We start from the raw sequence: 16,804 nt of genomic DNA on the forward strand, positions 1-16,804 counted from the left end.
CTTAATTACTATGTCAATAATGGAGCACATTAACTATCCCAGAAAATAAATGAGAATCTGCCATTATGTCTGTTTCTTAGATTATGAACTATGTAACAAAAAAATGTGGTAGACTGATAAAAAATATTCCAAAGGGAGAAAAAGTTACTACATTTTTGTGAACCTCAAGAACAAATGAAGGAAACACAAGCAGATCAGTAACTTAGAAATGACGACTGGCAGAGAAGTTTATCCAAGGAGGGGGAGGACTGGTGGCATTGATTTTGATTTTCTAAGTGTCCCGGTAATCATGAGAAGAAGGCCAGCACTCATACAATTTGCTTATCAGTCATTAATTGCCACTGACTGCTGCTACAGTAATTCAAAAACAATTAGAAGTGAGAGAAGGAAAATGTATCACAAAGGCATAAACAATCCAGAATAAACACTGTGTGCACACAAAATTTAAATGGGGACTGCACTGCCACCAGAATAACATTGTTCTCTCTGGAAAGAATATTCAATAAGACATAATTACAATATTTGGTGTTGCATAAACAAAATCTCAAAAAGCACACTCCTCATCTGCGTAGGGAACCCTTCAAGTCAATCAATGATGGGAGCTTACACTGATAAAAAGGCAAATCCTCCTTCTTATAGATGTCATGTCTTTCCACCTAATCCTATGCTCTTCAGTGGATTTCAACAGAAGCCATTCAGTGGGTTTTAAAGAAGTCCCCTATCACCTTTCATTAACTGAGACTTTATTTGGGCTTCTTCAAACACATAATAAATCTGTAGGGCTCTTTCAAAATTAACCTAAAAAATCAGCAACAACAGGATTAGCTAGCTGTCCCCTTCTCTTGTAGTAGTGTCACTTATAATCTTACCAATGCTTAAGTAAGAGATTATAGTGTGTTTATTGATGTTTTTTATCCATAACAATTTATTCTTTTGCCTACCTAGTGATAGTGCAGATAGAATAAATTCTTCAGTTTCTTACTAAGGCAAATGTTCCTTAACCTCACATCTATATTTCTTACAGGATTATTTGCTTTTACTCCTTGCTAGACCAAATTCTACTGGTTTTAACTGGTTAATGTTGTAGATTCCATTTCACCTACCAAAACACAATAGAATTCAAGCTGGAAGTAATAAAATTTTAATGGAATACCATTTACTGAAATAGATCTAAGACTATATTTTTCTACCCAACATTACTTGTTCGCTTTATTTATAGAAATTTACATGTTAATAGATACATTGTAGCTACAATTGGGAATTTTTTAAACAAAAAATTGCTGTGTAAATTCTAGGAATCAGTGTAGCAAGCAGCAAGTAGGCAATATTGTTCTACTTTCATGATAATTTCACTAGACCAACAAAAGTCAAAACTACCATTTAATTTCTGAAAAATTAAACTCCACATTTAATGAATAATCTAAACTACTCAGCAAATGTCCAGACCAGACATCATAGGGTAGCATGAGAACAGAAAGATGGTGAGAAACTAAAGGTGATATAATCCTTCAAGGATTTGAAAGAAAAGAGACAAGAAGGAGATAAACCACAGAAAGTTGAAATGACTTTAAAAGTTGTGAACAGATATTATATGTCATGTCTTTAAAAGCTGGGGAGACATACAATCTAAGGTCTTTCCATACCATTTTTCAGTGCTCATCAGAGAAACACTGTACAGTCTTGTACAACTAATGTAGAACTTGCAAATAAAGGTATATTCTTCAGTTGTGAAGAGAACAAAATAAATCACACAGTGGTGGGGACTATTGCCCAAGCAGAAATATAATGGCACAGAAAGTGACCACAGAGAACTGAGAGGTAAAAAACAGGGAAATAACTGTCTCTTTGAACAAAGTGAACCACCAGAAAAAAAATAGCAGGTTCAATGAATACTAATGGAGCTACAATTTGCAATAGCCTAATGGTCTCTGCTAAACCTACTGAAAAAGCAGTGATGGGACTGAAAGGTCTACAAAATCACCTGCCCTCCCAACCACCAATGATGGGAGACCTTTCCCACTTCCACAGCTGAACCAGAGAGATACTAAATGATTCTTCCAGTCCAGTGGAGAAAACCAGGGGATCAGTTCCAGAAAGAAACCCTCAAAAGGTGAACGTCTGAGTATACAAAATGTATCAGTCCCAAAATAGCTAAATCTGACTTTGTTCACCCTGTTTGCAATGGTGAAAACCTCTGAGAAAATGGCGTAAGTTGAAGATAAATTGGTGGTTGAGCAAACTGCTCAGTATGAAAAACATGAGCTCCATCTTGCAGGAGCAGTGGCAGACACTTTCAGATTCAGCACATGACCATAATGAATGGTGTAGTATTTCTAGAAGTGTTTAATTATGAAAGTGATATACAACTATTCTGGATGCTTTTTTAAATAGAAGGAACAGGGATCTCAGATATGGATTGAATGTTTCTATTTCTGTCATAAGAAAACTGGGGTCACTGAAATTTTGTTAAAGGAGTAAAAAATGCAGAATTGTGTTCCTCTGTAAGGAAAAACCTTACTTCCTCAAGTAAGTATTCTGTTATAGAGAAGGTAAACTACAACTCTCTAAGGAAAAATTTTTCTTGCAAAAAGGAAAAATCATGGACTACTTAAGAAAAAATAGATAAGAGAAATCCAGCTGCGATTGTAAGAGGAAAAAAGGCAGATTAAAAAGATAAATCCCTCCCTTGAACTCTGTTCTCTCCTTCCAAAACAGGAAAACTTTTGGACAAAGCAACTCATGTCTTTCATGGAGGTGTCAGAGCTGAAAGACGAAATAAAAATTTCTAAAATTAAAACATTTTTCATATTTTTCAAAGTCTATTTGAGCAAAAGTACACTGAAACAAAGCCCAGTGTACAGTACATTTAACTATGCAGTCAAAAGAAGCTGTAGCTTCTCAGTTACCTCCAGAGTGAAGCAGAGCCATGTTATCACTGCAGTGCCAGTACAGGAAAGGTGTAGCTTATCAATAGTGAGATGTTATCTAGACTAAATAATTTCCCAGATAAAGTTGCTAGTTCTCACTATTGTTAACAGTTTTGATACTAAGATATGACTTTTTCCCTCTCATATGACTTTTCCCCCCTCTTTCATACATCAGAAGGAAGAGGATTCAATGGAAGAACTGGGTGTTCCATCGTCATACAGGGAAGATCCCTGGGCAGCCTCCCAGTCTCAGGAGCTACAAGAATGCTGCTACATGGCCTGCATGGCTACAGAAATATGCACATATTGATATACGAGTAAGGCTCATTTGTGTTTGTTTATACCAAGTGACTACATTCATCTGGAATCACTCTGCATTTCTATGGCCTTTTGATTTTTACAATTGGGTAGACAACAAAAATCCAACACTTCACCAGAATGTGTAATCAGAAATTATTATTTTGATGAAACATTATACTGTATTCTGTTCAGTGTAATTACTTATAAAGGTCTGATGTTTAAAAGAAACAAATTCTAACATTTCCTGTCTGGATTCCACAATCCTGCCTGTTTATCTTACCATTCCTTTTTTCCTATCTTTATCAGGTGCAGGATTTCCTGAGATCTAGAGATATTTTTCCCTCTTCACCTTGCTATGCTGAAATAATTCTAATTTTTAAAGGCATCACAAATCCCAAACTCCTTTTATATAGCCAACAACATGTTCTCCACATCTCTGCTTTTTATACTTTCCACCTTTTATAACCGCTTATCTTATTCCAAAGTTTTCTACCATGAATTCTGAAAATGCAGTTCCTCCCTTCCAATGGTTCTGCAATAGAAATCCACATATCAAGTGCCTCTGCCTTCCTCCCACTCAGGCAGATACACTTCTCAAAATCTTTAAATGTTACCAAGACTTTTTTTTCTTTCTGTCCCACAAACAGTGATTATCTGCCACTGGGTCTGGAAGGGTATTAGTCATGAAAGACAGAGCCTTTTTAAAGTGCTGCATTATCTGTCAAATCTTAAATATAGGATACCTCTTCTCAGACAGGATTTTCCAGTTCTATTTAACAAGGACTCCAACACTGAAGATTTTAGGCTAAAATCAAAGCCCAGGTGTCACAAAAAGAAAACAACAGACCTTTTTAAAAGCATATTGCAAAAATAAAAAGAAAATGGAAGTTATAAGTATAAAGAATTCAGTTAATATTAAGACAAAACCCTGAGGTAACTGTGTTTGTGATGCTCAACTGCTAATGGTACAGAAAAGTTTGGATTCATCTTCTCTGTAATTGTATTGCATTGTAAGCTAACAGTAATCTAAGGATGTTGGGAAAAAATGACAAATATTTTGCCTTTAAAGCTACCTGAAAAATAACAAGTGTTATTAGAGATTTTAGCAAGTCATCATAGTTCTTATCTGTCAGCAACTGACTTCGAGATAATTGCCAGGAAATACTCAACAGGCCTCTGCAAGAAGGTAAATTTTACAACAAAGAGCACCAAATTGTTTTTTAACTTACAAATTTGATGAAATTGCTGACCTTCTGGATGAAATTCAAAATGAGGTGATTATGGAGAATAATTTTTTAAAAGGTGAAGATTGACATTCCTTTTTCATTAATTATCACTGTTAAAAACAACAGCTTTCATAAAAAAGTCAGAAGGAGGAGAAATAATAAAAATGAACGTAACTGGACATATTGTCATGAACATAATCCCACAAACCCCCTTAGTTAAATATATCGCATCATTGACAAGTCAAGGGTTGAAGGATTAAAGCTAGAGAGAGAATAGGATTGAAAATCATGTGTGCTGATTTCTACCTATGATTAAACTATATTTTAAAGGAATTTCAACCTTTTGTTCTTTACTGGTGTCAAGACTTTGAGTGTGATCTTTGAAAAAGGTGGTGCTGTGAATTCTTTTCTGTGTGAAAAGGTAGGACCATTCCTTTCAGTGGTCCTTGCAGGAATATTTCAGGCCACCTCTATTCTTATATTACAAAATGCTTGCATTTTAGTGGCAAAAATCAACCTTGTGCACTCAATAAGAATTTTGCTACTTGCTTCAGTGGTGAGTGGAATCCAATTTATAGCTTGTTAAAGACGTGAATTGTTAAAACTCTGGCCGTGTTTCTCCTGATGAGTTTACAAAACCTCTCTCCCTCCCTTTCTAAATTTCATTACACATTCCAGATGAAAACTACCTAAGCTTAGCCAGTTAACTTGGCAGCAAAATGAAAAAGAGATGCTATCAGAAACTGGATGTGAGGAGCTTCAGCAGCTCCAGCAGGAACTCAGCCATTCTGTAGTGGTCGTGTAGCCTTGGATGACCTTTCTTTTGCAGTGTAGTTTAAACTGTAGTGTCACGTTAGCTCCAGCTTGCTGGCTCTGTTTTGGGGTACAGCACTGGTGAATGTATTTATTTTATTCTGAAATTAAATTATAATTTGAGAAAGTTTTATAAAATAATAGTCAACCTTTATTGCTGTTTTAAAATGTATTATTCAGTATATCTTATATGACTAATGAACATGCTGCATTCATTACAGTGGGCATTTGTTATACAGGTTATAATAAAGACTTAGAGTGGAAAGGGCCATTAACCAAAAAATAGTTCCTATCTCTAAGACCTTTTTCAACTGAGAATCTCAGTGCATTTTACAAGCAAATAAGTTTCACAGACATATGAAAGGTATGTTTACATGACCCTCTTCTATAAAACTGAAACCTGAAGTGATTTGTTTTCACTATATCATGAACTAATTAGAATGGAAGCCTGTGATTTGCCTCATCGAAGACCATGGGACAAGTTAGTAATTTCCTCAGCCTGCATTTAGCAACCTTTAAAATACTCAGGTTGCTGAAAGAGTTACTATGAGCTGCCAATACCTCCAGAGGAAGGGATCCTTGCAGGCTGTGAGCTGTGACAGCAAGGAGCTGTGGGATGCCTCTGCATCCTGGGCATCTCCACCTTAAATGCAGAGTCTGGGTGAGCAGTGGGAGCAGTGAGTGCAGCAGAGCCAAATCCTAGCTGAATTATTGGGGAAATAAGAATTTTTTTCCTATACCTCTATTCATTCTTGTCCTTGCAATTACGGACTCTATTTAAGATTAAGGTTAGAGCTCTACAGGGATTTCTATGGCTGAGACTGTGAGAAACTGTAATGGTTCTGAAAGCAAAGTAATACTTATTAGTCCATTATGGTTTAAAGGACTAATCTCTTACACTGACAAGTGTGATCCAAGGAAGCACTATCTGCTAGAGTTCCCCCAGGGAGACACCAGGAGGTTGCCCAGGGCATAGACAGCAAAGGTATGTTCATGTGGACAACTATTTTGTCTAAAAACTTATTTCTTCTAAAACTTCCTCTTCTAAAATGTGTCACCGAACCAGGCTGCCCAGAGAAATGTCTTCTTCCCAGGAAGAAACTCTAATGAGGTGACCCCTTTCTTATTTTTATTATTATTATTGTGAGTTTGGCATGGAAGGTTTTTTTGGTCAATTAGTGCCCAGATGGTGTTGCCAGCATGAAATGCCCTTCCAAAGGTCACAATAGTTCAAAATATTTTGTTACAGTTTAATTAACCTGAAATTGAAAATGGAAGCTGAGAAAACTATGTTCAATATGTCAAAAAAAAACCAGAAAAAAAATTCATTGTGATCAATATTATTACAAGTAAAGCCAGCTCCTTTACAAAACTGATTAAATACTACTTAAAATGGTGTTAATAATCTGCAAAAGGGAGTTATAAGTAAAAACTCTCTGGTTTAAAGGTGCAATATTCTTATCATCTGGAAACACCTGGATTTAAGTCAAAACTGCAAATGAATTTGGTAGTCTGTCAATCCATTTCCTAATTCCTTGTCATTTGTTCCTATCACAAAGCCACCAGGCAAAAGTGCATTATGGGCAGTCCCTGGCCATGACTCAGGCCTGGAACAGGAAGGGGTTTGATGTCTGAATTGAAAATCGCTTGCAGAGCAGTATCAAAGTTTGCAGCAAAATTATTCCTGTGTGCCTGGCACTCTCAGTTGAACTCTGTAAGCACTGCTTATTTGCCCTTGGGAAAAAACCCAAAACAACAGTCCTTGGCACAAGAACTCAAAGCATCCCAGAAGAGATGGTTTAAAATGTCAAGGGACAGTGTCATGCTCTATGATGCTCTCTGGAGTTGCTCTCCACTTTTTCTCTCTGGATTGATTAATCTGACATTATATTCTGTACCCCACCTGGCAGAGGAACATACTCAAAACTTTTTTCTCACCTGCAGGATGGTATCTTTTCCAGGTTGTAATGCAGAACCTTTTGCTTTAAAATACAACAAATAGCCCCCCCCCCATTTTTTTGAGAAACACATATAATGAGGACTGGTCTTCAACAGAGGATACAGAGGATGACAAAGTCTGGCTCTTAGGTGGATGCAATAATTCAGAGCCTCGAATATTTTGCTAAGCTCTGGAACAGATAAAAATTCAAGATGCAAGCTTGTGATTAACCTCTCCTCTTTTCTGTCTTCAGTGATCTCCCTCTTGACTGCGCAGGCTTTTTGGCTTGCTGTTTTTTACTTGATATCCTACCCATGAATAAATTCCCAACACAAGGATCTGGATTCCCTTTAAGGTACTGGGACTCCAAATATCAGCTGTTGCAGTAAGTATCTGGTTAGGTGCCCACATCAGCTGTGATGGGAAATTGTTTCCTTGTCCCTTCACAGAGACAGTCCAATTCCTTGGCCACCCTCGTGCCCATCGTGATTGTCCACGATGCTTCCCCTCCCATTTGAAATCACATAATATGTCCATATTGAGACAAAATGATTCCGTATTTTTCATGGAAAATATTAACTAAGGTTTAGAGTCAGCCTACAAATTGCCTCAGTGAAGAAGAGTTAAACCCATTTAAAGTATTTCTGAAATTTCACATTAGATGGACAGGTGGGTAGGTAGAAAGGTTTTTTTCAGTGTGGTCAGCAGCTGTTTTTTATTAACTGATGCCAACGGGAATAATGAAATATAACACAGACCAACTAAATTTTTATGAATTGCATGGCTGCCATAGGCTGGAACCTGTGTTAGAGACAGACTCTTCTGTGGTCCTTATTTATTTATGGCTTAGTCGTGTTATAAATTAGCACTAAGCTAAAATTCTCTGGGACAGCTTTCTTGAAAAAATGCACATACAAACTGCTAATAAAATAAGTAATGACCTCTTTGTATACAGGCATGTCTCAGTCTATATAAAAAGTATTATTTCATATGGTGACCTATTTAATAACCAAAAATATTCTAGCATTTGAAGAAAAGAATTAAGCTACGTGGGTACTAAGTCTAAAAAAGAGACTCTCCTCAACATATTTCCAACAGCAAATATAATTCCCTGGAAACAAGGTTTAAAATAGTAATGCTGGTAAACCCTTAACTATAGTGGAACAAATGGTACTATTTAACACACAATGTAACTCGCACATAGCATTAGATATCAGTCATGACTTGTATAATTTTAGGAGTCCTGGTTTTCATCAAGAATAAAAACCTACTTTTTTGAAGATGATATTTCTTTCTACTTTGATTTCCTGGGGAAATGAACTTCATGGGTTTGTACTGTTTGACTGTTTACCATTCTTCTCTGTGAAAATCTGAGTCTACTGTTAGTTTTTAACTAAACTTAGCTGAGATACAGGTATCTCAAAGATAAATATATTGCAAGATAAATATATCTTCAACAGATAACCTAACCTCAGCAGCTACTTTCTAGCCTGTATAGGCTAATCTGGTTTGCAGAGAGAAAAAAGAAGAAAAAGCTTTCTACAAGTCATCGAGAGAAAAAATTGTCAGAAACAATGAGCAGAATACCATGTTGAGAGACACAGTGCTCAGGGTCACATGGCACTAGATGAAACCCAAACACTAGCCTTCTCTCCCAGTTCATATTGGGATCCTTCCTTCAACAGAGACATGGACTTGCTCTGGAGTTGTAAGATGTCTTGCTAGTGCTTTTTTCACACAGTGGAGGGCACTTGCTCTTCATTCCACTTCCTCTTCTGGCCATGTATAGAAGTGCTCTGCCCAAGTTTCACATGTAAATCTCTGATATGAATACATCCCAATAAACCAAAAAGTCCCAGACCGCCTTGTATCCTGGACTGCTGAAAGATTTGTTTTCAAACTCAAGGCTGATACAATCAAACAAAAACCTATTCACAGAAAAGTGCTCATCTGCTACAAGTTGTCATTAGCAGGCATCCGAAAACACAAATGGTATCCATATAAGATAAAAGTTCACTACTTGGTTTCCAGTGAAAATATATGTCAGGGAATCAATAAGTAATGCTTTACCCACAAAACCAGCATGCCTATGGTCATCTATAAAACAAAAATATAAATGGTTGATATGTCTTACTACAGCATAGTGAAGAATCAGATGACCAAAGACAAATTCTGAAGAACTGAAGGCAGTGAATGCATCAGAAAGTATTGCCTATGACTACAGGAAGAGGGAAAAGCATAACCTGACAAAATGTGATGGGAGGGTGGGGTTCAGTTCCAGATGAAGACACCTAAATGCAGCAGTCTGTCTACATACCGGTGTTTACATGTGAATCAGGTGTCTGTGACCTCTAATTGTCAAAGCAGAGCTGACATTCACAGTCAGTGAAGTACACAGGCAACTTGATTCACCCTACATAAACATCTATATTTTACAGTCAAGTTGGTGGGTGTAGAGGAGATGGAAAGACAGATGACAGATGAACACTAGGTGAAATCAAAGTTTTATTTATAGTTGTAGGTCTACTTGTATTTGAAAACTAGGAGATAGGAGAAAGGAGGCCAACATAAAAAAAAGGGAGGGTTAAGAGTGATGGAGACTACTGCTTGCGACAGATTAATAATGAAATTAGTAAAATCTGTGGTAAGGAAATAAGTGAAATTTGACATATCTGATCACAGGAAATTTCAACAGCTGTTTAATCTCCAAATTGGATATCGAAAAAAATTTTGAAATTTTTTCCAGGATAAAAGTTCCCTTAAATGAATTGGAGAATTTGAAAAAAATGATCGCTACATTTCTTAACAAAAAATGAACTTCCTAAAACCTGTGATATTTCATGTCATTACAGCTGAACTGCCTTTCAATATTAAACTACATTTCTTACTACCTTATGGGACTTGTCATTCTTTTCCTTATTCTCTCCCAAAGAACACACTCTGTTGGAAGACCACTCACATACTATACGCGTAATCATGCAAATCCTGTGAGCCTGCTGGGTTATATGACTTTACAGAAAATTTAGCAACCAGTGAATGTAGCTCACAGAAACAGAAGGGGCAGAACTATAACTTCTGTAGTACTCTACACAGAAAAATTGGTTAACTAATTTTGATGTGGAAAAAAAAATAATCATTTAAAAGAAGTATTTCAATTCAGAAAAAACCAAATATTTAATTCATATTTTCAGAGAAAACACAATTATTTTTATTAACATCAAGATTTTCTGGAGGAAATCAGAAATGGGTAAAAAATTGCATCTGGTTTTGAAGAATTGTCAGCTATTTCTGCTTACTATATTATGAAATTCAGATCGGCACCATACAAACGTAAGAGGCAGTTCTTGCTTCAAAGACCTGCCATTTGAGTAGATCTGACGGAGCAAAAGTCAAAGTAATTTGCTGAAAATCACACATAAATTCCACGAGAGAGACAGAAAAAAAGATCAGCCTTAAAACCTCCTGACCTACAAAAGGATTTAGAGCAGTGGGTGTCATTAAAGGAAAAGAGAAAGAGTCCACAGCATGGAAGTAAAGAAAGCTTCACTTGGTAGAGCTTGTCAATCTCTTGGCAAAGGCATGTGAAAATTTTTCAAGAGGAGGGATGTGCTGGAAGGTTGATTCAGATTTTGCAAAGGGAAATGAGCAAGCACTGGGATTTGCAGATACAGAAGCCAGAGATAATGAAGAAATCATATTTGGCAAAGGAGCACAGAAGAGCTGAAAGTGGAAGACAGAAAATGCCTGGAGCAGAGGGGGCCCTCAACATCACTAGCTCAGAGCATCAGGACTCAGATATTGTACGTTGTGTGGACACTGTCTGGTGTGGAAGCTGCACGCTGGTGGCAGAATGAAGAAGGAGGATTTGGCAGGATTTGCATTGAAAGGAGAACACAGAAGTTGAGTTGTTCACAACGAAAACCTGATATCAGAATCTGGTAGGTGATAAGGACGTCATAATGTATCTCAGAGAATTAATACAAATTTCAGATGTGACAAAATGAATGTCAATGAAAAGCACAGGTTAGTCAGACAGCGATAAAGCAGCAAGGTAAGTATCACTTCCTATCTAAACACCGATGTCTTTCTAAAATTTTGTATCTCTGAGTAATATCTGCCAGAATAAATCACAAAGTCACAAAATGTAACAGAAAAGCTATTTGGCAAAAACAACTACCAAGCCATAGTTGAAATTAATTCTTGAATGAGATTAAACAAAAATTCCAAATCCCCATGTGCTATAGGAAAGTCCCTGATGTTGGACCTCCATGGCAAGACAGTCATTTTAAAGCATATCAGTGATTTTTAAGAACTTTCTCTTCTGCAGGTATTATATTACAAAAAAAAGACAAACGACACTTTCAAACAACACAAGAACCTTAGAAAAGAGAGTATGTTACAGGAACAATTGCTGTAAGAATAGCAAATCTCTCCCTAAAGTCTTTTATGCATCACTCCAAGTACTTTGCATTAATGAGCTGAGCAATCTTAAAAGAACATGACCCAGCATACTATAGTAATTCAATAATTCAGAAGTCAAATAACTACAAAATAATACTGCTTCTTTAATGCACCAATCTTAATTTTAAATTGTTTCAGATAATTTGGTACTTTTTTTTTGACATTTCAGTGCTTGTTGTGATCTCAGTATACAACAGCTAATAGAAAAAGAAAAAAATGAAAAAAAAGCAACACATACTCCAAGTATCTCTGATATGTTACTGCATAGATATTGGTGGATTTTTTTCCTGCCTTTCCCACTAGTATTTCTTAAGGAGCAGGCTAAAATATAGCTTCATCTAAGTAACATGAGAGATTTAGAAAGCAAAACTCCTGTGCCCTTGTTTTGTTTCTGTACCATACTTCTATTATATTCACTGTAGAATTTACTCTGGGAGCTAGTGTTGTCAGTCCTGGAATAAGCATCACAAAATCATTCAGACATATAATTTCTGATGTCAGAGGAGAACGTCAGAATTGCTGCTGAAATAAAGAAGGGATTTTTTGAATATAGCAATCTTTGAAAAGGAAGCTATTTATAAAAAAACCCTAGGAATATTTTTTACCAAAGCACTGACCCTGCAATTCATACAGTCAGCAACTCCTCAGTGACCTCTTTATCAGCCCTGAGTTTTCTTTCTATTAATAGTATTTACATTAACCAAACACATATATTTTGGAAAATTTAAAATAAATTAGATGCAGTACATGAAAAACTACTAATACACTTAAAATATTTTAAATGCTTTGAATTAATGCACATAGCATGCATGTATTTAATACTCTGTATCTCACAACAATAAAATAAGTAGCAGTCTTTAGAAATCATTACTTCTTAACTGACTAATTGAACTAACGTGGAACTATAAAACAATGAAAAAAACCCCTTATTAGAAAAAGACCTATTGCAACACATTTTTATTTTTACTTTATTAAATGATTTTGATTACTGATAAACTTTACCAGACAAAAATTAGAAATTATACCGAATGCAAAGATAGTTTGATATGATTTGTATTATTTCATATCTCTGAATCTGTCAACATAGTCGTCTCTCCTGCACAACAGCTACAGCTCCTTTAAGCATCCTCAACAGTACATATGCTTTTAAATTTTAAAGCATTAACAATGCAGTACCCCCCAAATCCAGCCTTGAACTCTGACAGACACTGATCTCTTTTCTCCCTCCCACACCCTGTTTTATCAGACATTATTTTTTTAAATTGGCTACTAAATAGCATAGCACTGTACCTTTAAATACAAATCAAACAATATTCATATTCCCACGGTGCTGCTAGTTTCCCTTATGCATTGAATCGCCTGTAGATTAAAAGCTCAGAATCTGAAAAGGGATTCTGTTCTGCAGACCAAAGTTCTCTGTAGGAGATGAGGGAGAGGGTCAGTCCCGGAGTCACACACACAACAGGCAGAAAACACACTTGTGATCCTCAGCTTTGGATAGCATCAGAAAGGGGAATAAAAAGCAGAAACACATGGCACACTGAGAACTGGTATCACTTATGGCTTCTAACCAAAGCAGCAATTAAACACCTTTCATCATTCCCCCAAATGCCTGATTTTTGTAAGAACTGAAAGAGAGAGACACACACAAAGGCAAATCCCCTCTGAGCAGCAAGGAAAACTTAATCACCTACCATTTTCTTTGCACTCTTCTGGAGGTTTAGCCTTTTTCGCAAGTCGTGGATCCAGCCATGATGTTGTCTTTGTATTATGGCTGAAAAGAAAAGAGATCACTCTGAGCAGACACATACTGAAAGGAATCAAGTTTATTCCTTAAGAAAAAAGGGTTAGTCCAACAAAATTGCAATCGATACACTTAATTTGCTTACTGGTTCTAAGTAGCCCTGAAGGAGGTGTAAGAGTAATTGTGCAAGGCAGCTGTAAATTTGGCAACCTCAGCTCCCTGTCCTCAAAGCAGCTATTTTTATTAAAATCAACTAGAATGTTGCCAAGTTAACCTCATTGAAAATGCAGAACTCATCCAGAGCAAAAGGAATTTATTACAAATACAGTGTTCTCCCGTTGAACGAGTGCAGGCGACAGGATTCTGTACCATTCTCACAGTTTTCGGACAGAATTATTTTCATCTTAAATCTGTCCTTTTCATAAATACAGGTTTGTTATTTCTCACCAGCAGCACTGACAAGGTATAGCAAAAGTGATGCAAATTACAGCATGCTCCTGCAAAGTCTACATTTCCGGACAGGGTGATTAATGATACTTTGTTTAACAAACCTTTATCTCTCCATATATAATCCTTCTATAGAGATAAAATAGATATGCACAAGCTGAATGAATCATGTGGTTCCTTTCTCTACTCAGAATAGATCTTTGAGAAATCAGCCATCAAACAGCGTTCAACTGGCACAAATTGTTTTCTGGGAGATTATTTTGCCAAATGAATTGATACTTAGTGCAGCTAATGAGACTTAAAACCAGATACTTTCAATTTGTACCTTGCTCATAAGCAATTAAATTTGGAGCCACATATTGTAAATATATTAAGAAAGGAAGACTATAAACCAGAAAAGGGTGTGATCATTATTCCTTGATTTTTCGAGATGCCTTTCCTACAATACCATCATTCAGAGACACTTCTAACCCAGGTTTTATTTATCTTATACATCCTAGGAGGAAGCTTGTTCCATACAGTTCTGAATTATTTAGTTTATTATTAATTTGCTGTGTCATTTTAAAGTGTGCTTACGACTTCTCTTATAAACATTAGTATAAGGTGTACAAAAACGGGACCTGGCAAAAAGTGGATTAGGATGCAATTGGCAGTTGGTGAGTTACTGATACAGTCCGTGTGATCCAAATACCACTGCTTCCTCTAGGGAAAATTAAATGCATAGAACCAGTTCCTTCTCCCACCTTGCCTTCCATGGCAGATAAATTTTCCTCTGCCTCAATTTCTCTCTCTCTCTCTAAAAATAGTACCTATAGATAGTGCCTACTTCTCAACATTATTGTCACTGTGTTAAAGCTTCCTCCACATTTTGGATGGGAAAGAAGGTAGATGAGAGTTATGTGTGGATAAAGTGGCAACTAAAATGAAAATTGAGACATTTAAATTATTTTTTAAAGTATTATCTAGTATAGAACACCATTCATGACAAGCGAGGATAAACAAACCCTTTGCTTACTTTGAGAGCAGAGATATATTTACAGAGTATGAAGAATGATGAGCCAAAGGTAAGGGGAATTTGAAACGATGCCAGCAGCCCGTGCCTGATTGCAAGTGTAACTAAGACACTTTCTCTGAAGCTCTGGCTGCCCATGGTCTCCTGTAGGGTGCATTTTTATACTGCAGTCACAGCCTAACTGCAGCTTGTGCAGACATACTTGAGCTAGCTTTAAATTAACTAGGGGAGATGCTGGCAACATGCTGTCAGTGCAGCAGCGTGGAGCTCAGCGTGGGCTCATCACCCTGGCATCCACTGAGCTATTTGGGTGCATCCAGCAGCACATGCTGAGCTCTATGCCACCATGGGTACCCCATTAGCAGGGACAGAGCTCAGAGCAAGTTTGGACGTACCTGTGGAAGTTGCAGTTGCACCTCTGGAGTGTGGGCATGTCTGTACAACAGCCACTCTCTCCCAGCTATTAATTCTGACTTATTTTAGGGCCCCCCACTGATGGCAGGCACTAAATCAGAATCATAGATATTTCCTATGGCTTTAAAAGAGTAATATATATGACTACTGTTAGCAATGTTTGCTGTGGTATAGAGCAAATCTCAAAGAATTTTACAAGGAAATAATCAACCCTGTTTTAAAGGTAAGAAAATGGAGTCATGGAGTCATGAAATTACTGTACACAGCCACCAAACAAGCCAGCAGCAGCAGCAATAGTAGAAGCCAACTGTTGCAAGTCACTTGGCCAATATTTTCCTTCTAAGTCCATCCATCGGAACAGACCAATTCATCAGCCCTGAAAACCCCTATGACACTTCCAGAATAGACCTGAGAAATGAGTTTTCAAGTATCTGTAAAGATAGGTGCCAAACTGAAAACAAGCCAGATTCAGTATCAATATTTAAAAATGTGAATTAGTTGAACTGCAACCTCCAAGGCTTTCTTTGAAACTGAGAATAGCAAGCAAGTAGTTATGGTTTCCCTCAGCATAAATGTGACTTCCATAAACCCAGCAAGACTGATTCTTCCAGTTTTGTGCACTGTGGCCATACTAAACAAAACTGTAAATGAACTAAAAAATCAACAGCTCTTCCAAAAAGAAGAGCAATCCTTCAGTTTGCAGCAACATTTCAGAGAATGAAGATGATATTTCATTACATCTGCTCTTTCAGCACTGAATCTTCTAGGTGCTGTCACTCAAACCCACTCAGCTACTTAGTAAAAGCAAAACTTATCCGCAAGAACTTTTATCTATAACAAATAACTCAAGGAGGAAAGTACCTTTTGAAATGCATCCCTCTCCTCCTTACCCATATCCATGCCTTTTCCCTAGCCCTGGCTCTCCACTTTATCATGTGTACTAAACATAAATGCTGCCTCTTGCAATGGCACTTCATGTGCTTCTAGACAGGTGCTCCAGTGGATAAGAAATCTTTTCCTGATCTGAAGACAGGACTTCAAAGAAGGCAGAATCAACCCCCACCTGTTTTCTAACATCTCTACAGTACCATCAATGTCCACTTATGCTCTACATAGTGCTGTTTGCTTAGATCATCTTAGCAACCAGGTACACAACACACAAACACTCCTAGGAGGATGACAGACATGACTACATGACAACAGTGCCATGCTCACGCTATGCAGTGTTTTTCAGACTAACCTCCCGTTACTCTTCAAGCAAGGACTAGAATTGGGGTTAGCCAGCTATAGATACAGAAGAGTGGCAGATTCTTCCCCACACAGGTGGGACACACTGGGGATGTGAGGAAGTAAAAAAGCACAGTGGTGCTGGCTTACTGAATGTCCTAGGGTAGGCTGCAGGGACACCACCTCCCCTGTGTCCCAAGGCTTTGTCTATTCCCTCTTCAGCTGCAATGAACTAGAATCTGTAAAAGCTCAAGGGAGACAACATTTATCTCCTCAACAGTTTTTAATATAATT

At 37.1% G+C, this 16,804-nt stretch overlaps 1 protein-coding gene across 9 annotated transcripts in view; it reads right to left on the reverse strand.

Moving 5' to 3' along the window:
- The window catches only part of MAGI2 (membrane associated guanylate kinase, WW and PDZ domain containing 2), a 721,242-nt gene that overhangs the window by 209,724 nt on the left and 494,714 nt on the right, over window positions 1-16,804 (reverse strand). For all 9 annotated transcript variants that reach the window (XM_018068096.3, XM_018068097.3, XM_018068094.3 and 6 more), the window contains one exon: window positions 13,361-13,440. In XM_018068096.3, coding sequence (XP_017923585.2) covers window positions 13,361-13,440 — 80 coding nt within the window. The remainder of the gene's footprint in view (window positions 1-13,360; window positions 13,441-16,804) is intronic.

The sequence above is a fragment of the Manacus vitellinus genome, unplaced genomic scaffold, assembly GCF_001715985.3.
Source record: "Manacus vitellinus isolate BGI_N305 unplaced genomic scaffold, ASM171598v3 scaffold_13_pilon, whole genome shotgun sequence".
NCBI lineage: Eukaryota > Metazoa > Chordata > Aves > Passeriformes > Pipridae > Manacus > Manacus vitellinus.